The sequence below is a fragment of the Lathyrus oleraceus genome, chromosome 5 (genome assembly GCF_024323335.1).
Source record: "Lathyrus oleraceus cultivar Zhongwan6 chromosome 5, CAAS_Psat_ZW6_1.0, whole genome shotgun sequence".
In the NCBI taxonomy this organism is placed as follows: domain Eukaryota; kingdom Viridiplantae; phylum Streptophyta; class Magnoliopsida; order Fabales; family Fabaceae; genus Lathyrus; species Lathyrus oleraceus.
In genome coordinates, this window is record NC_066583.1 from 522854868 (window position 1) to 522882854 (window position 27987).

The 27987-nt window shown below is 37.2% G+C and overlaps 1 protein-coding gene and 2 long non-coding RNA genes across 9 annotated transcripts; all 3 read left to right on the top strand.

Annotated features, from left to right (window-relative positions):
- The first annotated feature begins 632 nt into the window (after window positions 1–632).
- On the top strand, window positions 633–8026 carry LOC127086009 (uncharacterized). Of its 5 annotated transcripts, XM_051026655.1 has the most exons (5): window positions 633–742; window positions 1095–1577; window positions 7056–7102; window positions 7310–7378; window positions 7862–8026. In XM_051026655.1, the coding sequence occupies exons 1-4, from the start codon at window positions 689–691 to the stop codon at window positions 7356–7358; spliced, it is 633 nt and encodes a 210-aa protein (XP_050882612.1). In that variant the 5' UTR covers window positions 633–688; the 3' UTR covers window positions 7359–7378; window positions 7862–8026. The 5 variants fall into 5 exon arrangements, with proteins under 5 accessions (XP_050882612.1, XP_050882607.1, XP_050882609.1 ...); XM_051026650.1 differs by lacking the exon at window positions 7310–7378 and having other exon boundaries at window positions 7056–7187; window positions 7809–8026; XM_051026652.1 differs by lacking the exon at window positions 7056–7102 and having other exon boundaries at window positions 7263–7378.
- Window positions 8027–12661: 4635 nt separating this feature from the next.
- Window positions 12662–27662, top strand: LOC127086010 (uncharacterized). Of its 3 annotated transcripts, XR_007789366.1 has the most exons (4): window positions 12662–13241; window positions 13323–13504; window positions 13606–14653; window positions 26624–27662. It is a non-coding gene; the product is annotated as an uncharacterized LOC127086010 (long non-coding RNA). The 3 variants fall into 3 exon arrangements; XR_007789365.1 differs by having other exon boundaries at window positions 13323–14653; XR_007789367.1 differs by lacking the exon at window positions 26624–27662 and adding an exon at window positions 14755–15746 and having other exon boundaries at window positions 13323–14653.
- Window positions 23863–25995, top strand: LOC127086011 (uncharacterized). The gene is made up of 3 exons (XR_007789368.1): window positions 23863–24505; window positions 24654–25408; window positions 25510–25995. It is a non-coding gene; the product is annotated as an uncharacterized LOC127086011 (long non-coding RNA).
- Window positions 27663–27987: the final 325 nt, after the last annotated feature.

Genomic DNA, 27987 nt, shown 5'->3' on the forward strand with positions numbered 1-27987 from the left:
TGATATGTAAATTCTAATTCAATTAATTGGACACTGTTATTTAGATTTGAATTCAAAACATCATGAAAATTCCTGCCATCACTCATTATATATTAGATGCCTTTCATGTTTAGTAACTTTGGTGTTTTTAGTGTATATTTGATGATAATAATTAAATTTAAAAGAAATTTATGAAATTTTAATTTATATGAAATAATTACTATCAAAATAAATATGTTTGTTTAACATTAAAAAACCACCTTTATCATTTTAATATGTTTTTATTAAAGATTTTTAGAAAATGATTTTTTATTTTAAAATAAAAAATTAATTACAGTAGCTTCTCTAAAATTTAATTATTTTTAAACTAAAAGAATTTAGTTAGAAGCTTCTAATTAAAAAAATGATATCAAACAAACAATTTTTTTAAATTTTTATTTTATAACTCAAAACAAACACACCTAATAGATCTTGAAAAGAATAAATCCTAGTAAATTGATCTTACTTAGACATGTAAACTTATAAATTAAACTAAACATTTAAAAAATAAATTAAACTAAATATTTGAAAAAATAATCTTACCAACCAAAGTCTCAATGTCCTTAATGTGCTTTTTCTTTTCATTCACTTATAAATAGTCCAATTCATTTTCATTTCAATACATCTTTCACATTAAAACAATTTTTCCACAAAATCATAACATAAAGAAATGACAGACAAAAATGTTTTGGCTCTCCTCCTTTTTGTCATGCTCTTGTTGATAGTAAGTTACTAACTTTGCATCCATTCTTGTATCTTTTACACTTATATTTTTCATCATTTATTTATCACAATCACTCATTTCTCATCTTTGTTTGATTTGATTTCATCATTCACTTCCTATCAAGTTGTTTTATTTGATTTGATAAAATAATGTTTTCTCTGAGACAATGAAATTTAAAAAATTGCTTTTCTCTAATTTTTATTTCACATTATGTATCTATCTGAAATATATAATAAATATGTCTTACCTATGCAACATAATGTGTCTCATAAAACACATAATTTTGTTTTTGTAATCATATATATCATCCAAAAATAACTCATTAATATCCATTTATTCAATTGTATTGTAGAATGGACAAGGAAGCTTTGCCCGATATATGATACAAGAGAATGTAGAAGAAATACAAGTTGATCAACCTTACCTTGATGGTTGGCTCAAAAATCCATTGAAGAATAAAAAACACATTGCTAACTCTAACCAAGTTTACCTTGATGGATGGTTGAAAGATACTCGGGCAGAGAAAACCAAATCCTCCCAGGATTCCGATCAAGTCTATCTTGATGGATGGTTGAAAGATATCAGAGCAGAGAAAGCAAAATCCATCTCTAAATCCAACCAGGTTTACCTTGATGGATGGTTGAAAGATACTCGAGTTGAGAAACCAAAATCTACTGGTGACTCCAATCAAGTTTATCTTGATGGATGGTTGAAAGATATCAGAGCCAAGAAAGAAAAGTCCACACCTAACTCCAACCAAGTTTACCTTGATGGATGGTTGAAAGATACAAGAGCAGAGAAACCAAAATCGACCTCTGAATCCAACCAAGTTTACCTTGATGGATGGTTAAAAGATACTCGAGCTGAGAAAGCAAAATCTACAAGTGACACCAACCAAGTTTATCTTGATGGATGGTTGAAAGATATCAGAGCTGAGAAAGAAAAGTCAATACCTAACTCCAACCAAGTTTACACTACGCCAAATAAGGGAAAAGAGGGCGCTTATTTTGGCCTATAACAGCGCTTTTAAGCGCCCTCTAAAGTGGCGCTGGCATAGGTAAAGACAGCGCTTTGTTTTCCTGGAGAAAGCGCTCTCTAAAGTGGCCCTTTAAGGGCCACATTATAGTGCGCTTTCAGAAAAAAGCGCCATCTGGAGTGGTCCATAAAGGGCCACCTTAGAGGGCGCTTTCTGGATAAAGCGCCCTCTAAAGTTGTCAATGTAAAGTGTTTAGAGGGCGCTTCCTACAGAAAGCACCCTCTAAAGTGTTAGTTATTTTTAAAAAAATTATTTGAAAAACAGTGGGTATTTAATTGGGAACCTGTTCGCATGCTGCAAAAGTGTAAAATTCATATTGATTTCATCCTTTAATCCAATGTTATACACCATTAATCCATTGATATATACAACATGAGTCCATTTATATACAATATTAATCCTCCATATATACAACATTAATATATTGATATTCATGCATGTACAACAACATTCCATACATATATGTACAACAACTACAACCTATATGATTCTATGATCAATAATGAATTGACACAATTCATCATTCATTTCATCCAAATGAGCTCTTGAGTAAGATTTGTATTCGTCAAAGTACTACAATTAAGAGAATAAAACATATTCATGATTTAGTAACAAATTAGATGAAATATCCGATAATATTAAAATAAACCCTAAGTTATTATTCCATACCATTTTTGGGATGTCTATATGATTCAACGCAATGATATCTCTCATAAAAATCAATACAAAAAATCCGCAATCGATCGAATTGTTTTGCTGAGGACACTACACAGAAAAACAAACTATATATATATATATATATATATATATATATATATATATATATATATATATATATATATATATATATATATATATTTAATTTCTTACAAACACTATTATAAGCAAAAATAAGAAACTTAATATATACCTGAACTCTGACCCAGGTAATGTCTTTCCTATTACGATAATTCTTTTTCGATCTAAATTTTACTATTGCCCTAACAAAATAAAAACGTATATTGAGATCAATCTGACAGACATAATTAAATATACAAATACACACGAATATTTAGGGGAATTTCACTTACGCGTCAACCGTCTTCTTCATACTCGGATATTTACTCCAATCACCCGGTAACGAATCGAGATAATACACCATTAGTCTCGAAAGATCCATAGCAACCAACACCCAGTGACCACTGTAAAATAAAACAAAAATTTAGATGCATGAAAATTTTCTACGTAAAAGATATACATAGATTAGAATGAAATTATTAGAAAGAAAATCTAACCCGTTGCCAGAATTAAACGGTAAAAAATACAAACTGGGTGTAGTATTATCGCCGGCCACCATGAATCTATCGACTAGTTCATTCATTACGGATGTTGGATTTTTCGTTATAAACGTTGTGTTGATACGAGAAGCAGCAATAAAATTGAATCGGTTACACAATTCAGTTCCCCGCATCAATGTGTCATACATATACCTTAAATAGAAACATAATAAACATTAGACTACTCATTGAAATGTGTAAATAAATTGTTCAACTAAGTAAATAATAGATTGATCGGAGTACCATATGTATGTATGAATGACAGCGATGCCCAATTCTTCATGTTCAAAAAGTTGTTGCATGTCCTCCTTTGCAATTAATTCGGAATGAGCAATTCCGAAAACACCTTCATCCATATCTACACTACGGATGACGCCGTGCATAATATCTGACTCTTCCACCATTTTCTCAAGACGCATCATAATTTGAGATTTTATCCCGGACGTCGTTGGAATTTCCTTACTAGCTTTGTCCAACATTTAACCGGGAACCTAAAAATATAAATTAAATCATGACTTTTTGTGATGCAACAGAATCGTTGTGTATATAATTCAATGGGTATATATATTTGTACCTCTTTTTGAGATTTAGGATTTGTTTTTGTCCCGGACTTCGTTGGAATATCCTTACCAGCTTTTTTCAACATTCGACCGGGAACCTAAAAATTCATATAAATTAAATCATGACTTTTTGTGATGCAACAGAATCGTTGTGTATATAATTCAATGGGTATATATATTTGTACCTCTTTTTGAGATTTAGGATTTGTTTTTGTCCCGGACTTCGTTGGAATATCCTCACCAGCTTTTTTCAACATTCGACCGGGAACCTAAAAATTCATATAAATTAAATCATGACTTTTTGTGATGCAACAGAATCGTTGCGTATATAATTCAATGGGTATATATATTTATACCTCTTTTTGAGATGCAACCGACTCGATGCGTCTTGAAATCCCTTTACCAGCTTTATGTGTGGGTCTTGTAGGAGTCTAACATTACCATGTAATAAGGATTGATTAAATATCATAATTATAGCTGAATTGAAATGTGAATACTAAATATTCATAATCATTTAGAACATATATACCTCGGCATCTGGGAAAATTAGATCTGACGGCCATCCAACAAAGGATCCGACTGCATCTCGCATCAACGTTGTCTCTGAAACAACGTCAGGTAATGGTAGAAGCGCGTCTGTATCTAATACAAGGTCAACCGAAACTTTCATATATCCCACCGGGAGGGGATTATGGTGAAGTAATTCACCCGAAGTGTTGTGCACTTTTCCCTTGCCAACTATGCGATAAGTTGGTGACGATAGATACAGCTGACAAGGTGTAATGCCCTAAACCAATAATAAATATGTTATTGTTAACGTGTATATGTGTCAAGTAAAAAAGTGCTATTTTAATTTCATAATAACATATATAATTACCTCGGGAAATTTCGGTTGACAATTGATACTAGCTCGGTCACTAGTATCGTTTGCCTCGGAACCGCGTCTTTCCTCTCTATACCTTGCATTCTCCTTTTGCAGTTCGAGTACTTGTGCCCTTAACTCCGCCAAGGTCTCCATCACCTCTTTGTTGGTAGGATTTTTTGTTTTTGGTTTTTTATAAAATGACGACGGAGTCACACCAAAACCCTTACCCCTCACACGACCGGAATACTCAGGAACATTTAGTACTCGACTAAGTAGGCTCCTGCAATCCTGGACCTCGGTTGAAGGTAAGGTTTGGGATAAAGTCTCCTGAAATATTATTAGAGGAGATTAAAAATGAATTATATGTCTAACAAAATTTTCGATATAATTAAATAAATAATGTTATATATACTTACACATTTGTCATAAACATTTTGAACCGCTTCAACGACAGCCCCATCCTTCCCAACCCAAGCAGCCTTCCACAATACGTGCTCCGGAAGAGATGTTGCGTCACTTTTCTCCTCGGCTAGCTACACATTGAATCAGATTATAAGATCATCAATTATAACATATTGTGACAATGTATAAGCTCATAGCATTTGAATATACTCACAATTCTTTGTTGTAACCGTGCATATCCCGTACGCCCTTTTTTATACGGATACGCGGGTTTTGATGCCCTTTTCCGATTTTTGTCGCTTACTTCCTGGATAAAAAAGTTTAAGGCATATCAGAACCAAGTAACTTAACAATTGTATAATACCATAATTAATAGACATTACATGGAATTTTTCGTTTCTTCGTTTGGCGACAAAGTTATCCCATTCTTCGGCTGAAATAATCTCCGCATACTTCATTGACCGTTCTGCTTCAACAAATTTTCCTTCCTCATCCTTGAGAAATTTGTTGGACAAAAAGGATCGAAATCCTCGGAGTCTTTTTCCGGCCAATTGAATACAATATTTTTGCCGGCTTTCATCGATGTGAAAGGATCTCTAAAAAACATACACATGGAGTGTGTTATTATAAGTAATATTATAACAATATATGGTCAACAAATAGTCAACAAAAAAAACATATAACAATATATGGTAAGTACCTGTATCTCGGACCATATTTTTTCTTTGCCAACCTTCAATTCCGGACTTCTCCAATTATCACATGTAATCGGAATATGTTGTCGAACAAGGAAACCAATGTAACTTGCCAACATTGAACCGTTAGGCTCAATTAGTTGGTCTTCAGCACTCCAATGTACTTCGAATTTTTCACCCTTGTCTCTTGCACGAATGATTGACTTCATAACAGTCAATCCTCGTTTGATTTCATTTTCAACATTGTTACGTGATCCACTCGCGTCATGGGTATCGTCTTGGTTACTAGCCATTTTATCTGTAATATAGAAATGATTCAATAAGACCCAAGTAAGACAATGACCATATTCGTGAAGCTACACAAAAAACACATTCATATACCTTCCATTTCTCTCATGTTACAACAATCTAAACTCTCTCTTTTTTTCATCATTATTGAATACAAACTCACACACACCTACTACATACAAAAGACCAATGCAAACTTATGGTGTTTGGAACATGAACAAACTTGCATCCATAATCATCAAACTTCCAAGCACAAGCTCAAACACACTCCAAATGACATCAATTTTCAATCAGAAATAAAAAACCTTACATAACCATACAACATACAACATTCAGTGATCAAAACCATACACAAAAAAATAACAAAAAATGATTTTCAACAAGGTGCTCATGAACACCATATAATGCTCGTTTGCCCTAAACAACATTAATCAACATAATGCATAAAATGTAAAACTCAGTTTAGAAAATGCCCTAATCAAACACCTGAAAATACAAACTATTGAGAGAAATACCTTCAAGGTGACGGTAACGATGGAGAAGAAAGTGAACAGCGACGGTGGACGCATGTAACTCAGTGAACGTGAACGCAGCAGCAGAAAAAGGCGACGGCGACGACGACGGTGAGGGAGGGAGAACGAACGGAGGACGAGAGTAATCGCAGTAGAGAGTAATCGCAGTAGAGAGAAAACCCAGTTACGTAAACGAAATAGCATATAGCGAGGGAAAATAAAGAGACATGTTATAATTTTAATGTTTACTAAAGGGGACCTTAGAGGGCGCTTGTGTAAAAAAAGCGCCCTCTAAAGGGCCCCTAAGAGGGCGCTTCTAAAAGCGCTCTCTAAGGCTTTCCAAAAGCGCCTTATAAACTGGAAGTGTACATGGACTTAGAGAGCACTTTTTTAAAAGCGCCCTCTAAGGGTACCCTTAGAGGGCGCTTTCATAAACGCGCCCTCTATTGGTGTCCCTCCATTTCCTCATTATTTTTTCGCTTCACTTTAGAGGGCGCTTTGTTAAAAAAGCGCCCTCTAAAGTGCGCTGTCTATTCCAGTTGTTCGCTCCTTATTTTTTCTCTTCACTTTAGAGTGCGCTTTTATAATAAAGCGCCCTCTAAGGTGCACTGTCTATTCCAGTTTTTGGCGTAGTGTTACCTTGATGGATGGTTGAAAGATACTAGAGCAGAGAAAGCAAAATCCACCTCTGAATCCAACCAAGTTTACCTTGATGGGTGGTTGAAAGATACCCGAGCTGAGAAAGCAAAATCTACAGGTGACACCAACCAAGTTTATCTTGATGGATTGTTGAAAGATATCAGAGTTGAGAAAAAAAAGTCAATTCCTAACTCCAACCAAGTTTACCTTGATGGATGGTTGAAAGATACAAGAGCAGAGAAAGAAAAATCCACCTCTGAATCCAACCAAGTTTACCTTGATGGATGGTTGAAAGATACCTGAGCTGAGAAAGACAAATCTACCTCTGACTCCAACCAAGTTTACCTTGATGGATGGTTGAAAAATACCCGAGCTAAGAAAACAAAAACCATGTCTGACTCCAACCAAGTTTACCTTGATGGATGGTTGAAAGATTCCCGAACTGAGAGAACAACAACTACCCCTTACTCCAACCAAGTATACCTTGATGGATGGTTGAAAGATACCCGAGCAGAGAAAACAAAATCCACCTCTAATTCCAAACAAGTTTATCTTGATGGTTGGTTGAAAGACACCGAAGCTGAAAAAACAAAATCCTCCTCTGACTCCAACCAAGTTTACCTTGATGGATGGTTGAAAGATATTCGAGCTGAAAAAATAAAATCCCCCTCTGACTCCAACCAAGTTTATCTTGATGGATGGTTGAAAGACATTCGAGATGAGACAACAAAATCTACCTCTGATTCTAATCAGGTTTATCTTGATGGATGGTTGAAAGATATCCGAGCTGAGAAAAAAAAATCCACCCCTGACTCCAAACAAGTTTATCTTGATGGATGGTTGAAAAATACTCGAAACTAGTTCATGTCTTTGTTAATCAATATCTATGTCATTTTGAAAACTTTTCATGTTGCTCATATGTTTTTAATTTTTGTGCTACGTAAAACCTTATTTCTATGTATTAAGTAAGATCTCGATTGTGTACTAAATAAGTTATTGTTTCTATGAACTAGTTGTTTGTGTTTTAAAATAAACATTAATTTAATTTGATAAAGATTGAGTTGATCTCTCTTTAATTTTTCTAACTTTAGTAGTTGTTTGTATAACCTCTAAGAAATGTGCAATTATGTTTTATTAATTCAATTAATTCAATGTGTTTATTCTTAAAATGAATCGGGGAATAGAGGTTAATGAGAGAGATCAAATTCTGAAACATTTGAGATGAGAAGATATCACAATTCTTAAAATCTTAAAGTATAATTATTCTAATATTATCATGTGTGATTAGTGTGTTATTATCTTTATATTAATTGTGTTAGTATTAATAACTATTAAAAAATTATTATTGTAAATAACCGGTTTATATTATTATTTCATCATAAAAATTACAATAAAATTATAATTTCTATATAGATAAAAAAATATATTGAAGTACTAAGTCTATCATATTATATTGGGTTAAATTGAAGCCAACATAATTGAGATATAATCATTTATTTGAACAATCTTCATTAATCTCACGTTAACCTCGTTTAAAAGAAACACACAAAAAGTTACAAGAAATAGGTAAACCATAAAATATTGGATTATAAGCATGTATTAACAAAAAGGTGTGTCAAACCCTACCTTACACAAATCCATCTTCAATTATATTAATTAAACCTCTAGTACAATTATACAAAACAATAATACTCCAAGCATCACTAACACAAAAGTTAGTGTTGTTTCATGCACATTATATATAAGTTACATCCTTTCCTTTGACATACATGATACATCTAATAATACTAACTCGATAGAAAACAACTAAGTTAGTAAAATCTAGAGTAAAATATAAATTCAAAACATGATAAAAATACAAATAATCACAATTAAATAAATGCTACTGAGCAACATTTTTAGAAAACCTGGTATCAAAAGAGGTTGATGGATGTTAAAGAATTGAACTAGATTTTACTTGTCCAGGATTTCTTGTCATATTCCTTGTAGAACACTTGAGATTCAATAAATATTTTTAGGGACTAATATCTCGTAGGGTACAATGATACCCCATACGACATAATTAATATGTCATTTTTTTCATGAGAGCAATAAAGCGAATTTAGAAAATATGACATCTAGTTAAAAATTCATTCCTTTTTAAGGGAAAAGGTCTACACTCTTGTAGCGGTGTATTCGTCGCTATATGATTTATTGATTAAACCATAAGCAAAGCATACAATGAATTCGAGTCGCCACCGCACTTTTATTTATCCAAAGGACTGGCTAAAAAGCGAACAAAAACCTAAGAAGTTTTACACGTAGAAAACTAATAAAAAGATCAGAGAGTCTGGGTAAGGGGTAAATTACGCAATGGGAAGGTGTTAGGCACCCACTACGTCCTAGGTACTCCTAGGGAGCCCTTTTCACACTTGTTGTATAAAATTGTTATTTGTTATGACATAAGTATTGTGCAAACATGATTGAGATGATGAGAAAAGAATGTACATGTTAGTTATTTTTGTGTTCGAACGGATGAACCCGTTGCCTACGTACCTTCCATCAAAGGTAAGGATCAAAACGCCGTAGTTCGGCTAAAAGATTTCCAAAAGTTGGTGGATTCAATTTTAAACAATAGCACTGAGGCTCTTCATTATCAATGGGAGAAAACTCGACCAAGACCAACATCCACCATGCGAGGATAGCTTCGACGTACTAGAGGGGTTAGCCCTGTTTTCAGTACGGAAGTCTTATAGTCGACTCACTAAGGATAAGGTGAGGTTTACATCAACCACAATGATAATTGAAACCTATGGCTAATGTGTGAAAAGATTAACAATGGACAAAGCCAGAACAATTGAATGGGTGAAGTTAATTGATTGTGATTATGAAAGTAAGGTCAAAGTATGATTAAGATTGATTCAAAAGAAGTATTATGAAATGGAGTTTGAAAAAAGTCAAGGACTTGGGGTCCAGGTTTTTAATTTGAAAACATGAAGATGTTTGCACAATATTTATCTCAAGTTTTGAAAGTAATGTGTGAAAAGGTTTAGGACAAAATGGATGAATGGATGAGGATGGATTGTAAAACTTTGTCGCACCTCGAAAAAAATGGGGATACGACTTCAAAGCGAAGCGCGATCGCACGCTCGCAATGATGGACTGAACAGAGTCGCCACCGAACTTTATTTATTCCTAAAAAGGAAAGGGGAAATATCGATAAAACCCAAGACAAAAGAAAGGATAAGATATGGTCATCGCAACCAATATCAGGGTTCGGGAGTCGATTACGCAAGGGGAAGGTATTAGCACCCCTCACGTCCGTTGTACTCAACGGGAACCATTAGGTCAGTTGTGTGCATTAATGTTAGTTTGAAGTGTTAGGCTTTTCAGTTATTAGGTGGGAAAGAAAGAATAGAAGAGAGAAGAAATGTTTTTGGATTTTTGACGAAGGACTAAACCTAAGTTTTTTATTAATGGGCCCGACAAGATTTACGAATCCTGCTCCTACGTATCTCAAAAGAGAAATCAAGGCTTACGTAGTTCTGGGTAGAAAAATGTTTGTTTGTTGGTCGATTTTAGCGAAAGCTATATTGTATTAATCGACAAAAACATTGTTTTACCCAAAACAGATGAGGAGTGGACGCATACCACACATCGAACGGATTTATAGATCTACATTCGGAAAAGCGTCACTTATCTCGACTCAACAATCGTGGCCGAAACATTGTTTTGTATCACTTAAGACAAGATACCTTTCGTTTATGAAAAGGTTTTTTGATTAGTCGCACGGCGGAGAAAAAGAGTTTGATTGGTTGGATTTATTTTGAGTGATGGCGAGAACTTGGATGAGCGAGATATACATCTCGAATCCTAGCCTTAGGAGTGCACGGTATACACCATGTTCCATTTCCATCTTTATTGAAAAAGTATTAAGGTATGAATTAGGTATTTTGAAGTTTGAAAGACGAGTACTTGTGACCTACAAGCTCTTACAGCTTGGGTCTAATACTCGGGACTACGTCTGGACATTCCACCCAGGCAGTCTGTTTCTTTCCAATATTTGTTAAGAAAATGATTCGAATATTTATGAGTGTGGAAGGGAAGACGAATATTTATGGCTTGCAAGCTCTTACAGCTTGAGCCTAATATTCGGGATTACAAACTGGATATTCCCTCCAGGTAATCTTTTTCTTCCAACTTTATTAAGAAGATGGTTTGAGATATTTACAGGTGTTTTGGAGAGAAGACGAATATTTATGGCTTGCAAGCTCTTACAGCTTGAGCCTAATATTCGGGATTACGACTGGATATTCCCTCCAGGTAATCTTTTTCTTCACGTTTTATTTAGAAAATGATTTGAATAATTGAGTGTTAAAGAGAAGACAAATATTAACGGCTTGCAAGCTCTTACAGCTTGAGCCTAATATTCGGGATTACGACTGGACATTCCATCCAGGTAACCTTTTTCTTCCAATTTTATTAAGAAAATGATTTTGAATATTGGAGTGTTAAAGAGAAGACAAATATTAACGGCTTGCAAGCTCTTACAGCTTGAGCCTAATATTCGGGATTACGACTGGACATTCCATCCAGGTAACCTTTTTCTTCACGTTTTATTTAGAAAATGATTTGATTATTAAATTAAAACAATTAAAGTACCGAGGTGGAAATTATTGAAAGTTAAGTTCATTGTAAGAAGGCCCAAGAGTAAGCCATGTGAGGTTGATGGCGATGCTTAAAAGCAATCGACTTACAAGGGTGTGAAAATGGGCTCGATATTAAATCGAGAAAAGAATGATTTTTATAGTTTTCAAATGGTTTTGAATGAAAGATGCAATTAAAAGAAAGCAGGTCAACCATAAAAACATAAACATAAAATAAAATGCTATCGAACCCACTACCAAAGGGGAGATGAAATAACTCCACCTCCACTCGAACAGAAGTTGTTTGCTGTTAGGTTACGACCAACAAATAACTAAATGTCAACCGAGAAAGAAAAATAAAAAAAACAACCATAAACCAACAAAAACAGGCCGCTGGATTTTTATGGGATCCAAGAGTCAATCCTAGCCACACGTCTGTGAGGGTTAAAAAAACAAGACAAGCTGCCATCATTGATGGCTAGCTGTTAGCTTTTAAGGCGAAGTGACTAAAATGAATAGTCAAGAGACTTGATTAGAGCAACAGGTATCGATTTCCAACAAAACATTAAAATCAAATATAAACATAGAGAAGCAGCAAAATAGGAAAGGACATTCATACCAATCTCACTCCCTCACGAGAAATCCAAACTATCACAACGAAATCCACTGGCCGTTGAGAAGGTAGTGCTTAAAACTCTCTTCCTAATGCTCTATTGTTGGTCGGTTCACCCTCCTCCTGAACTCGCTCACTTGCCTTGCCTTTTCACCTTCAACTCTGCGCCTTTGTTGCCAGTACTGAAGCGGTTTCGAGTGATAAAGCTTAATCTCAGGTCGGTTGCCTTCCTCAAGTGGTTGCTCCACGAATATTATGAAAATGTGGAGCTTTGAGTGACGTTCGGCATACGTTTCTGTAGGGAAACGGTAGGGTTTTTCTTTCTCTCTTCTCTCTCTTATTTTTTCTTTGTGAATAGTATCGGCGGCTATCCCCAAAAATTAGGGTTTTCTCCTCTCTTTTTTAATTTTTTCGTCCCCCTCCGTCTGACAAACTCCTCCCTTTTTATCCCTGCAGCTTAGGGTTTCAAAGGTCTCTAGAGCTCAAAGAAGGAAATGCCAAAACACTTTTTTGTGTTCAGTACTGGATTGGCCCTCTTTGAAGCTGCAATTCGGAAAGGTACTCTTAAAGCAAGCTTTCTCTAATCGCTTTTGCCTTAATCCCAAATTGGGAAATTTCTGGATTTTAATGCTTTGCTGTTAATCTTTTGTTACCGCAGTGAAAAAGGTTGCAATGGTGAAAACGTGATTTGGTTTGGTCTTTGCAGGTTATGGCTGGTTATTCGGCATCACAGATGCTTCACTTTTGTACCTACTCCGCCAACGGACCCGAGCGGTTGATGGATCATAACTTTAGAATTTGGCATACAATATCTCTTCCCTTTTGTTCCTGCAGCAGGGAGAAATGCACCCATGGATGCTGCAAGTCCCAAGCAAACTGTTGACACGTCTGCGTTGCATAACTTCATGGCATCATAAATTCCCATTCCAGCAGTAACAGAACCACCAGGTGAATTTGTAAACAACTTGATGTCTTTCTTAGGGTCATCAGCATTCAAAAACAAAAGCTGACTGATTACAAAATCTGCAGGTTACATCATCCATCTGAGAACCCAAAAAGGCAAATCTTTGACGGAGAAACATGTTGGTAGTGTCAAGAGTGTCGTTAGCAGTCAGACTAGCGAGAGCATCTATTTTGGTGAAGTGTTTTGCAGGTTCAAAGAAAATCACGACTTGTGCCCAAATGTGCTTTAAGGCATAGTTCACTTGCAGGTATGCATCATATTGATCCTGCATGCATTGATTCATGCAGTCTTGGTTTGCCTAGGCATTTCTGACTGGACATGCTCAGCATTTCATGGTTTCCTTTGCAGCTTGACATAAATGCCGGAAAAAGATGCAGGGTCATGTACTGTCATTCCCATTGAACAATTTACTGTCAACATCTTAGTTGGAACTCCAGTTATGTCTGACCCTTCCTTACACTTTTATGTGATTTTTCCTTTTATTTCTACTAATAAATCTTTGAATCTTCATTTGGCATTTGGTTTTGGGTACTGCTGCTGATGATGGAGCTGGAAGCATTCCAACAGAACTTTGCGGAAGACCGGCAGTCCTTGTTGGATAGATGATGGTTTGAAGAACGGTGCATCCGCTTTGATCCACAATGATTTCCACCGTTGAATGAAAAGTTGGCGGAACTAATCCGACATTGCAGGGCATAAACGGTTGAAAAGAGTTTTATCTGCTTGTGTTAATTCATGGAAAGTCCGGATTGCTTTAGGTAATATCCTCTCTGATTCACATTTCTTTTTTTCACTTTCTGCTGTTTTCTTCATTTCAAACTCTAGCTGTTTGCAGTTTTCTTCGTGGGCTTTGTTGCACATTTGAGTGAAGTTGAGCAAAGCTGTGACAACTTATTCGAATAGACGGCGGGATGGATCTTCGCCAAAATAAAGAATTAATGCGTCCACGTTCCTGCCCACCCATGAATATAGTGAAGCCAATGAGCGGACTTCAACTTCAGCAGAACAAAGGAAGTCTTTCAATTCCTTGCGGAACTTTTCTGATATAGGACCATCATTTTCAGAAGTGGATAATTCCTGTACAATTTTCTCTAACCCTTTGTTGCATTTGATTTTGGCAGTGAATTTCCAATGTCAGAGGGAGCTTTTCTTGGTGGTGGGGCAGCAAATACAGGAATTGCAACCACATCCAATTTTGGCAAGGTGTAAGGAGTGTCGAAGTAACCCTTGTATAGTCCCAAAGTTTTCACAGCAACATCAAGTGCAAATTTCCTTTGGTTTGCCTTGTCGAGTAACAATTGGATTAGTTTGGGATTTTGGTCTGTTTATGGCACTCAATGCTCTCACATCACGGCTTATACGGTACGAGACCCCATGGATCAAGCTTCTTTCTTCGGTTAGTATCTGTTTCTTATCACTTGTCTTTAACCCCGCCTTTCACATTTATTGCCGAGTCGGTGAGCTTATGAATAATTGTTGCATCTGATGTTTGTGCAGAACTCTTCCGGATTGCAAGACCACGAATCCTCTTCCAACATGACCATTCAAAATAAGTTCTGCTGACTGCTATTACCTATTGTCTGGCAGCAGTCGCCGAGCATACCCGAGCCTGCTCCAAGTTGTGAACGTAACTCTGAAGTGTTCGAGCAAGAACTCTCTTCTGCAAGTTGCCGTCAAACAAATAGTGTTGAGCCTCAAGCAATGACTCCATAACAGTTTTTTTGGGTTGTCCGATTTCAAATCGGCAGCATAATAGTCGCCCTTTGAAAAGTCACTTCTTGTGTAGTAAAGCCAACAAGCAGAAGCCATACCATCTCTACCACATCTTCCACTTTCCTGGTAGTAGGACTCTAGATTTTTTTGACAGCCATAATGAATCACTTTTCTTATATTAGGTTTATCTATGCCCATGCCAAAGGCAATTGTAGCTGCCATGACTTGCTTTTCATATCTAATAAATAATCAATGAGACTCCTCTCGTGATCTCTCATCCATTTGCCCATGGTACATTCCGGCATTAATACCGACTTCCATAAGTGACTTATATATCTGCTCTACACCTTTGATTGTTGTGCAGTAAATTATAGTTGAACAAACATTAGCAACTTCTTTTGAAATTTCTTCCATAAGCTCATCAATAAAATATTGTCTTCGGTTAAATTGCTTGACACCATAGAAAAGATTTGGGCGATCAAATGAACCAAAAGCAATGTAAGGATTATTCAACTTCAAGGAATTGGTGATGTCAAACTGTACCTATTCAGTAGCCACTGCAGTTAGACCAATCATAAGGAACATCTAACAGAACACCACGTAACTTGTCTAACGGCTTGTATTCTACCCTAAAGTCATGCCCCCATTCTGATATACAATGTGCTTCATCAACAGCAAAAAGACTAATTCCTTCCTTTAGCGAGTTGGACCAGAAACTTGTAGGAATTGTGCATGCCTTGTTACGCTTAAATGTTAAATGAAAATGTATGAAAATAAGTTCGGAAATAACTGAAAGTTTAATGTTACTGAATGTCATGAAATGTGTGTATGTATTGTTTTGATTTGAAATGCATTATGGATACAAAATGGATTTTGGATTTTGGTCATAAAAATGGATGTGGATTTTTTTAGGAATAATCCAATATTAGTTTGAATATCAATTTAATTACTAATAACAAATTAGCAAAAAACCAAATTAAAAAAACAACAAATTAATCTATAATTCATTTAAAATTACTTGGATACCAACTCTAACATTCATTTGGAAATTAAAATCGATTAGAGTTTGAATCATTAGTAAAATAAACAATTAAGATTAAATTGAAATTTGGAATTAAACTTAATTTGAAATTAAAATCAAATTGAAAATTAGAAAGTCAAATCCATTTTATAATCAAAAGCACCATGATCAAAAAGGCCTATACAATGTAATATGGGTTTGGGAATGAATGTATGCAAAAATGAATTTTAGGCCAAGTGCCAAATAAAAAATGAAAAAAAATGAAAAAATTTCAGGGTCAAAATCAGGGTATGACAGTTGCCCCTATTTAAGCGTCTTCTACTAGAGAATATGAAGCAGGACACTCTTCGTATGATCATAGTGGGAGATGATTAAATACTAAGAAGACCCGGATTTTGATCCTGAATCCCCATGACATGATGTGATATGCCATGATATGCCATGATATGCATGGATATGCATGGATGCCTGACTCTTTTTTTTGTAAATTTTTTCTTGCTAGGGATATGGTGGACCCTTGACAGGGGATGCTACTAGACCGACCAATATGTGGGGAATACTGATGATCCACAGGGAGACAGACAAATGGGGTAAAAAACAACTTGCTGGGGAAAACAGTCCTGCTGGAGAGTCAAACACACACCGGGGAGTATTCAAAGTGAGATTTGATAATCGATACTTGGGATACAGAGGTTTCGGTAGTAAGTTCACATATGACTTACTAACCCGAATCAAGGAAAAGATGCTACAACCAGTTCACACATGACCTGACAACGCTGGGGAATAATCATGGAGAAAAACTCTTCAGAACAGGTTCATGTATGACCTGACACCGGAATAAGGGTTCAACAACAGGTTCATACATGACCTGAATGGTATTGAACAAACAGAGAAAAATCTTCAGAGCAGGTTCAAGTATGACCTGACACCGGAATAAGGGTTCAACAACAAGTTCAAACATGACCTGAATGGTATTGAACAAAGAATCTTCAGAGCAGGTTCAAGTATGACCTGACACCGGAATAAGGTTCAACAACAGGTTCATACATGACCTGAATAGGATTGAACAAAGAATCTTCAGAGCAGGCTCAAGTATGACCGGTCCCCGGAATAAAAAGGTTCAACAACAGGTTCATACATGACCTGAATAGGATTGAACAAAGAATCTTCAGAGCAGGTTCAAGTATGAACTGACCTCGGAATAAAAGCTCAACAACAGGTTCATACATGACCTGAATAGTATTGAACAAAAGTTAGAAAAACTCTTCAGAGCAGGTTCAAGTATGACCTGGCACCGGAATAAAAGCTCAACAACAGGTTCATACATGACCTGAATAGTATTGAACAAAAATTGGAAAAACTCTTCAGAGCAGGTTCAAGTATGACCTGACCCCGGAATAAAAGCTCAACAACAGGTTCATACATGACCTGAATAGTATTGAACAAAACTGGAAAAACTCTTCAGAGCAGGTTCAAGTATGACCTGACCCCGGAATAACAACAATTGGACTCTGACCGTAAGCAATGGACTACAACCACCCTTTAACGGATTTTGCCAACAACAATTGGACTTGAAAATGACCGTGAAAACCGGATGTTGGTTTAGGGATACCAAAGACAAGCTGGAATCAAAGGTCAAAGGATCATAGGATCGACAACAAGACCTGAGTCAATGCAAAATAAGCACGAAGTACATTTCGGCTATGCATGATTTGAATTTCCTTTTATGCATGATATATGAATGATCATGATTATGAGAATGCTGACACTGGGCAGACTGAGAGTTTGTAAAGGCTTTTTATGGAAGCTCATGATTCCTCAACACCGAGAACTCAACCAAATATTTTATGATAGATGTTGCCAAAGGATTCTATCCAGCTTGATAACCACAACTTTGCCAACGGGATCCTTTTGGAGGATTAATGAATCGTGCTAGCATAATTTTCGGGCACTCGTCTTGAACTCAATAGTTGTTGACGTATGGCAGAATTTGTTTGAGCAGTTTGAAGGCACGAAGAAAGAGGTTATGCCCCTTGGTGGCTCATCTTGCCCCAGTTTGTTGGGTCTTTGGAAATGTTCACCTTGAAAGCGGATTTGGAAACAACTTTCCATGAGACTACTTCGAGATGGCTTGCCCCAAGTGTTTGTAACTTGCAGTAGTCTGAACTTGACTAACCAAATGTTGGAATGACAGACTCTTGGTTAACTGTCCTTTGGATAGTTGAACTCATTGAGCTCTGAGGTGGCTTGCCCCAGTCTAAGTCTTGAAGCAAATTACTCTTGGCTAACTGAACCATGGAGTGATTGGACTTACTGAGCTCTGAGGTGGCTTGCCCCGGTCTGATTCTTGAAGCAGATTACTCTTGGATAGATGACCCTTAGGGTGATTAGCTCGAATTAACTGATGCTCAAAGTGATTTGCCCCTGACTAGACTTCTTTCACTCCATCAAGTTCCTCAACTGTGTATTGAATTTCTTTGATGCTAAGTGTTGACTCGCAAATAAGATTGTTCATTCAAAAATGGTAATTTTAATTCACTGCTTATGCAAAAATTTGAAATCAAAATTTATTGATATGAACGGGTGAAATACAGTGAACGAGTCGTTGATAAGAACGCAATGGTGATCAAGTCATGCAAGTTGGTGCCATCAAGTGATTAACAAAAATCGTTTGGAGTCAAGTTAACACAACCTTGTTATAGTATGCTTTCAAAATAAACTCTGCCTCAATTAGGTCTTTTAAGGGTTGTAACGTGGTCTGGTTCGCGGTTTCTTGAAACAAAAGGATATAAGGCTCAAAATTTGTTTTTACCCACCCCTTCTTCTTGATGATCTCCAGTTCCTACGTTCAGTTAATTCAATACACGCATTCGACTTCCAAGAGGGTTCGAAGGTGTGATGAGGATTCAAGACGAATTTTCTTGAATGGCAGTCACCTTATTTTGTTTTTGTCGAGGATTTAATGACCTCTTTTGATTGATTTATTTTATTCCCTATTTTTTCTTGGACTGCTTCTTTGAAGCTTTCGGTCCATCGGGATGCCCTAACTCTTGCCTAAGTCATTTTGTGGTATTTGACTTAGCGGGCTTTTCTGTTTTTTTTATTATTTTTTTAAAAAAAAAGTGTGACTGCCACATTATTGGTGGACGAGGATCAACCAAAACTAATTTTAGCTTTTCTCAACTTCTTCGACACTTCAACATGTGCGCGAAGGATAACATGTGATTGAACCTAATTGGAGGATGTACATATAGACGATTTTTGAAAGATCGAATGCACGATCAAACTATCTGAACATAACTACCCTGCCCCAGGTTAAGATTAAGGGTTTCAGATCCGAAATAAACACCGACTTCTAGGCTCAAAGTGGTTGACTAGGGATTAACTCCTTATCTCTTAAGTGTTTGGGGATTTGAAACAATGCCTTACATCATCGACAAGGTTTGACTCAAAAGCATACCACAACAATTTCAGGTGTTTCGCTTTCATCATCCTCCTTCCAATCTTTGTTAAAACAGCGGCTTGAGAAACAAAAGTGAATGAGAGGAGTATTTTTATGAAAAACGAGTGAATACGAATGGATTAATTCAAAAGATGCATAAACATTTCATTAATCTTACCAATTCAAAGAAAACAACAATGCTTAAAAGCAATTAACAATCAACATGCAAGGAAACTACAAAAGGAATGCTGAAAAATGACTTCTTCAAACTTGATCCATTAACCTATGGGGACACCCCTTGAGACCTTCGCACTTATCTGGCCGAGGGGTTAACGTTTACCACCAAGCTTCCTTCTTGAAAGGCTATTTATCTGTTGTCAATCAATTATTGTACTTTGGCTTTGAAAGCGTTGCAGTCTTCAGTTGAGTGCCTTTCTGATCCGGCATGATATCCACATTTCTCATTTGGGTCATACCCGGGTGAGTAAGGTTGTGGAACCGGCTTAAGAGACTTGGGAACCACCAACGAGTTTTAAATCAAAGGCTGCAGAAGTTGGCTATATGTCATGATGATTGGATGACGAGGATCACTTCTTCTCCAAGTTATTTTGAGGCCTATGCTGATTTTGATATCTCGGGCCTTGGGCTTGTTGATTTGGATGAGGAGCAAACCAGGATTGTTTGTATTGAAGACCAAAAGGTAGTGTTTGCTGGTACGACACTTTGGGCATTGCTAACTGCTCATTTTTCAGCCACTTGAAGGTTGGGATCAACAAGTTTTTTGACATTGGCATGATGATCTTCAAATTTTTTTTCCTTCAATATCATCGTTGAACGCAACCCTCTTGGATCCACTACTCACTTCTCCTTTTCTTTCATTGGTATGGGTCGTGACATTGGAAATCCAAGGCGGTATCTCAATGCTCTTACCAGGAAACAATGATAGCTCATTAGCCACATCCCTAACATCTTCCTTGTGGAACAAAACCTTGAGGGGTTTCAAGGGTCCTTTCCCTTTCTCATTACCTGGCCCAGAAATCAAGATGTATGTATTTGAGCTTTCCTCCTTGAGTGTTGGTGACCCTATGTTAATCAATCCTTGCAGCTTGAGCTTAAAACTCTTGCATTCCTCGATGGAGTGCCCCATTGTTCCAGTATGGTATTCGCACTTGATCTTCGGGTGATCTTCTTCAAAAACTAAGCTCTTTTTGGTAATCAGTCCCCGTACCAAGGCTTTTAGCGCACAACAAGAATCTAGGTTATGTCCCAATGCCCCTTTATGGAATTCACATGTTGCATTTGGATTGTACCATGGCAGGTATGGTGACACAGGTGTGAGAGCTCGAGGGGTCACCAAAGCATTTTGGATCAGTTGCGGGTAGAGCTTGCTATATGGCACCGGAATCGGGTCATTGTGATCCTTGTTCCTCTTGTTCTGATTCTGATTTTTGTTCTGAACCTGGCTTCAGTGATTTTGAGGAGGAATAGCCAGAGAATGTTGATGATGACGTCTTGAGGGAGGGCCATATGCCAGTAGGCGAGGAGTTGCCATATAGCATTTCCCTTGACTTGGGGTAACACCAGATGGATGTGGCGTAGTAGCTCTCTTTGTTGCAGCAGTGTATATTGGGTGACCCTCTTTTCTCAACAAGACTTGCAGGGTTTCCAAGACCCATCTCATTTGGCTCTTCAAAAGATTAAGTTCCTCCTTCAGCGCTTCTTGGCTATTTCTTAGCTCGTCCATCATCTCCTGAGACATGGTTCTTTGTTCTAAACGCGTGTTGAGAATCACTTTGCTTCACGGACAAAAGATGGATGAGTTTTTTTTGGTATTTTGTCTGGAAAATGACATGCATTATGATGCGATGCAAATGCAATGGAATGCGAATGAATGCAATGCAAGCCATGCACATTTGTTTTTTTCATACACGGGTTCAAAAGTCCGAGGTACTGATAAATTTGATTGCTTTTCCAAAACGGGGTTCTCACCGGGTATGATCTAGGGCTTTGTTACAAAGGTTCCTAGAGTCATGGATCCATTAGACTGTTTGCTACCTGCGGCAACTTACTTGCCGGGCATCAACTCCATCCAAAGAATCTACTCTAAGTGAGGTTCTCGCATCGATCCAACGAGAAATACATCTCGCAGACCCACACTACGCAACCATCTTTCCTAGTTGGGCAAAGAACTAAGGTTCTACAAATGGTTCTCAGAGTCATGGATCCTAAAGAAAATATCGAAGCTTACGGCAACTTACTTGCCGAGCGACAACATCCTCTCAAGAATCTACTCTAAGTAAGGTTCTCGTACCGACCCAACGAGAAATACATCTCGCGGACCCGCACTACTCAACCTCGTCCTATCTTATGTTTTTACTCGAGACTCGGGTAAAAAGTCTTTCCCACAAGGTTTGCAATCAGAATATCCAAGTACCAAACCACAATCGAACCAATACAACAGATTCATATCAATATTACAATAGAGATAGTAAAAACAATAAAGAAAAGCCACATAGGTAAACAAGCAAAGGCACACAAACGACCTAACTAGGCTTGACTCACTTAGGGGTTTGTGTCTCCCCAACAGAGTCGCCATCTGTCGCACCTCGAAAAAAATGGGGATACGACTTCAAAGCGAAGCGCGATCGCACGATCGCAATGATGGACTGAACAGAGTCGCCACCGAACTTTATTTATTCCTAAAAAGGAAAGGGGAAATATCGATAAAACCCAAGACAAAAGAAAGGATAAGATATGGTCATCGCAACCAATATCAGGGTTCGGGAGTCGATTACGCAAGGGGAAGGTATTAGCACCCCTCACGTCCGTTGTACTCAACGGGAACCATTAGGTCAGTTGTGTGCATTAATGTTAGTTTGAAGTGTTAGGCTTTTCAGTTATTAGGTGGGAAAGAAAGAATAGAAGAGAGAAGAAATGTTTTTGGATTTTTGACGAAGGACTAAACCTAAGTTTTTTATTAATGGGCCTGACAAGATTTACGAATCCTGCTCCTACGTATCTCAAAAGAGAAATCAAGGCTTACGTAGTTCTGGGTAGAAAAATGTTTGTTTGTTGGTCGATTTTAGCGAAAGCTATATTGTATTAATCGACAAAAACATTGTTTTACCCAAAACAGATGAGGAGTGGACGCATACCACACATCGAACGGATTTATAGATCTACATTCGGAAAAGCGTCACTTATCTCGACTCAACAATCGTGGCCGAAACATTGTTTTGTATCACTTAAGACAAGATACCTTTCGTTTATGAAAAGGTTTTTTGATTAGTCGCACGGCGGAGAAAAAGAGTTTGATTGGTTGGATTTATTTTGAGTGATGGCGAGAACTTGGATGAGCGAGATATACATCTCGAATCCTAGCCTTAGGAGTGCACGGTATACACCATGTTCCATTTCCATCTTTATTGAAAAAGTATTAAGGTATGAATTAGGTATTTTGAAGTTTGAAAGACGAGTACTTGTGACCTACAAGCTCTTACAGCTTGGGTCTAATACTCGGGACTACGTCTGGACATTCCACCCAGGCAGTCTGTTTCTTTCCAATATTTGTTAAGAAAATGATTCGAATATTTATGAGTGTGGAAGGGAAGACGAATATTTATGGCTTGCAAGCTCTTACAGCTTGAGCCTAATATTCGGGATTACAAACTGGATATTCCCTCCAGGTAATCTTTTTCTTCCAACTTTATTAAGAAGATGGTTTGAGATATTTACAGGTGTTTTGGAGAGAAGACGAATATTTATGGCTTGCAAGCTCTTACAGCTTGAGCCTAATATTCGGGATTACGACTGGATATTCCCTCCAGGTAATCTTTTTCTTCACGTTTTATTTAGAAAATGATTTGAATAATTGAGTGTTAAAGAGAAGACAAATATTAACGGCTTGCAAGCTCTTACAGCTTGAGCCTAATATTCGGGATTACGACTGGACATTCCATCCAGGTAACCTTTTTCTTCCAATTTTATTAAGAAAATGATTTTGAATATTGGAGTGTTAAAGAGAAGACAAATATTAACGGCTTGCAAGCTCTTACAGCTTGAGCCTAATATTCGGGATTACGACTGGACATTCCATCCAGGTAACCTTTTTCTTCACGTTTTATTTAGAAAATGATTTGATTATTAAATTAAAACAATTAAAGTACCGAGGTGGAAATTATTGAAAGTTAAGTTCATTGTAAGAAGGCCCAAGAGTAAGCCATGTGAGGTTGATGGCGATGCTTAAAAGCAATCGACTTACAAGGGTGTGAAAATGGGCTCGATATTAAATCGAGAAAAGAATGATTTTTATAGTTTTCAAATGGTTTTGAATGAAAGATGCAATTAAAAGAAAGCAGGTCAACCATAAAAACATAAACATAAAATAAAATGCTATCGAACCCACTACCAAAGGGGAGATGAACTAACTCCACCTCCACTCGAACAGAAGTTGTTTGCTGTTAGGTTACGACCAACAAATAACTAAATGTCAACCGAGAAAGAAAAATAAAAAAAAACAACCATAAACCAACAAAAACAGGCCGCTGGATTTTTATGGGATCCAAGAGTCAATCCTAGCCACACGTCTGTGAGGGTTAAAAAAACAAGACAAGCTGCCATCATTGATGGCTAGCTGTTAGCTTTTAAGGCGAAGTGACTAAAATGAATAGTCAAGAGACTTGATTAGAGCAGCAGGTATCGATTTCCAACAAAACATTAAAATCAAATAAAAACATAGAGAAGCAGCAAAATAGGAAAGGACATTCATACCAATCTCACTCCCTCACGAGAAATCCAAACTATCACAACGAAATCCACTGGCCGTTGAGAAGGTAGTGCTTAAAACTCTCTTCCTAATGCTCTATTGTTGGTCGGTTCACCCTCCTCCTGAACTCGCTCACTTGCCTTGCCTTTTCACCTTCAACTCTGCGCCTTTGTTGCCAGTACTGAAGCGGTTTCGAGTGATAAAGCTTAATCTCAGGTCGGTTGCCTTCCTCAAGTGGTTGCTCCACGAATATTATGAAAATGTGGAGCTTTGAGTGACGTTCGGCATACGTTTCTGTAGGGCAACGGTAGGGTTTTTCTTTCTCTCTTCTCTCTCTGATTTTTTCTTTGTGAATAGTATCGGCGGCTATCCCCAAAAATTAGGGTTTTCTCCTCTCTTTTTTAATTTTTTCGTCCCCCTCCGTCTGACAAACTCCTCCCTTTTTATCCCTGCAGCTTAGGGTTTCAAAGGTCTCTAGAGCTCAAAGAAGGAAATGCCAAAACACTTTTTTGTGTTCAGTACTGGATTGGCCCTCTTTGAAGCTGCAATTCGGAAAGGTACTCTTAAAGCAAGCTTTCTCTAATCGCTTTTGCCTTAATCCCAAATTGGGAAATTTCTGGATTTTAATGCTTTGCTGTTAATCTTTTGTTACCGCAGTGAAAAAGGTTGCAATGGTGAAAACGTGATTTGGTTTGGTCTTTGCAGGTTATGGCTGGTTATTCGGCATCACAGATGCTTCACTTTTGTACCTACTCCGCCAACGGACCCGAGCGGTTGATGGATCATAACTTTAGAATTCGACATACAATATCTCTTCCCTTTTGTTCCTGTAGCAGGGAGAAATGCACCCATGGATGCTGCAAGTCCCAAGCAAACTGTTGACACGTCTGCGTTGCATAACTTCATGGCATCATAAATTCCCATTCCAGCAGTAACAGAATCACCAGGTGAATTTGTAAACAACTTGATGTCTTTCTTAGGGTCATCAGCATTCAAAAACAAAAGCTGACTGATTACAAAATCTGCAGGTTACATCATCCATCTGAGAACCCAAAAAGACAAATCTTTGACGGAGAAACATGTTGGTAGTGTCAAGAGTGTCGTTAGCAGTCAGACTAGCGAGAGCATCTATTTTGGTGAAGTGTTTTGCAGGTTCAAAGAAAATCACGACTTGTGCCCAAATGTGCTTTAAGGCATAGTTCACTTGCAGGTATGCATCATATTGATCCTGCATGCATTGATTCATGCAGTCTTGGTTTGCCTAGGCATTTCTGACTGGACATGCTCAGCATTTCATGGTTTCCTTTGCAGCTTGACATAAATGCCGGAAAAAGATGCAGGGTCATGTACTGTCATTCCCATTGAACAATTTACTGTCAACATCTTAGTTGGAACTCCAGTTATGTCTGACCCTTCCTTACACTTTTATGTGATTTTTCCTTTTATTTCTACTAATAAATCTTTGAATCTTCATTTGGCATTTGGTTTTGGGTACTGCTGCTGATGATGGAGCTGGAAGCATTCCAACAGAACTTTGCGGAAGACCGACAGTCCTTGTTGGATAGATGATGGTTTGAAGAACGGTGCATCCGCTTTGATCCACAATGATTTCCACCGTTGAATGAAAAGTTGGCGGAACTAATCCGACATTGCAGGGCATAAACGGTTGAAAAGAGTTTTATCTGCTTGTGTTAATTCATGGAAAGTCCGGATTGCTTTAGGTAATATCCTCTCTGATTCACATTTCTTTTTTTCACTTTCTGCTGTTTTCTTCATTTCAAACTCTAGCTGTTTGCAGTTTTCTTCGTGGGCTTTGTTACACATTTGAGTGAAGTTGAGCAAAGCTGTGACAACTTATTCGAATAGACGGCGGGATGGATCTTCGCCAAAATAAAGAATTAATGCGTCCACGTTCCTGCCCACCCATGAAAATAGTGAAGCCAATGAGCGGACTTCAACTTCAGCAGAACAAAGGAAGTCTTTCAATTCCTTGCGGAACTTTTCTGATATAGGACCATCATTTTCAGAAGTGGATAATTCCTGTACAATTTTCTCTAACCCTTTGTTGCATTTGATTCTTGGTGGTGGGGCAGCAAATACAGGAATTGCAACCACATCCAATTTTGGCAAGGTGTAAGGAGTGTCGAAGTAACCCTTGTATAGTCCCAAAGTTTTCACAGCAACATCAAGTGCAAATTTCCTTTGGTTTGCCTTGCCGAGTAACAATTGGATTAGTTTGGGATTTTGGTCTGTTTATGGCACTCAATGCTCTCACATCACGGCTTATACGGTACGAGACCCCATGGATCAAGCTTCTTTCTTCGGTTAGTATCTGTTTCTTATCACTTGTCTTTAACCCCGCCTTTCACATTTATTGCCGAGTCGGTGAGCTTATGAATAATTGTTGCATCTGATGTTTGTGCAGAACTCTTCCGGATTGCAAGACCACGAATCCTCTTCCAACATGACCATTCAAAATAAGTTCTGCTGACTGCTATTACCTATTGTCCGGCAGCAGTCGCCGAGCATACCCGAGCCTGCTCCAAGTTGTGAACGTAACTCTGAAGTGTTCGAGCAAGAACTCTCTTCTGCAAGTTGCCGTCAAACAAATAGTGTTGAGCCTCAAGCAATGACTCCATAACAGTTTTTTTGGGTTGTCCGATTTCAAATCGGCAGCATAATAGTCGCCCTTTGAAAAGTCACTTCTTGTGTAGTAAAGCCAACAAGCAGAAGCCATACCATCTCTACCACATCTTCCACTTTCCTGGTAGTAGGACTCTAGATTTTTTTGACAGCCATAATGAATCACTTTTCTTATATTAGGTTTATCTATGCCCATGCCAAAGGCAATTGTAGCTGCCATGACTTGCTTTTCATATCTAATAAATAATCAATGAGACTCCTCTCGTGATCTCTCATCCATTTGCCCATGGTACATTCCGGCATTAATACCGACTTCCATAAGTGACTTATATATCTGCTCTACACCTTTGATTGTTGTGCAGTAAATTATAGTTGAACAAACATTAGCAACTTCTTTTGAAATTTCTTCCATAAGCTCATCAATAAAATATTGTCTTCGGTTAAATTGCTTGACACCATAGAAAAGATTTGGGCGATCAAATGAACCAAAAGCAATGTAAGGATTATTCAACTTCAAGGAATTGGTGATGTCAAACTGTACCTATTCAGTAGCCACTGCAGTTAGACCAATCATAAGGAACATCTAACAGAACACCACGTAACTTGTCTAACGGCTTGTATTCTACCCTAAAGTCATGCCCCCATTCTGATATACAATGTGCTTCATCAACAGCAAAAAGACTAATTCCTTCCTTTAGCGAGTTGGACCAGAAACTTGTAGGAATTGTGCATGCCTTGTTACGCTTAAATGTTAAATGAAAATGTATGAAAATAAGTTCGGAAATAACTGAAAGTTTAATGTTACTGAATGTCATGAAATGTGTGTATGTATTGTTTTGATTTGAAATGCATTATGGATACAAAATGGATTTTGGATTTTGGTCATAAAAATGGATGTGGATTTTTTTAGGAATAATCCAATATTAGTTTGAATATCAATTTAATTACTAATAACAAATTAGCAAAAAACCAAATTAAAAAAACAACAAATTAATCTATAATTCATTTAAAATTACTTGGATACCAACTCTAACATTAATTTGGAAATTAAAATCGATTAGAGTTTGAATCATTAGTAAAATAAACAATTAAGATTAAATTGAAATTTGGAATTAAACTTAATTTGAAATTAAAATCAAATTGAAA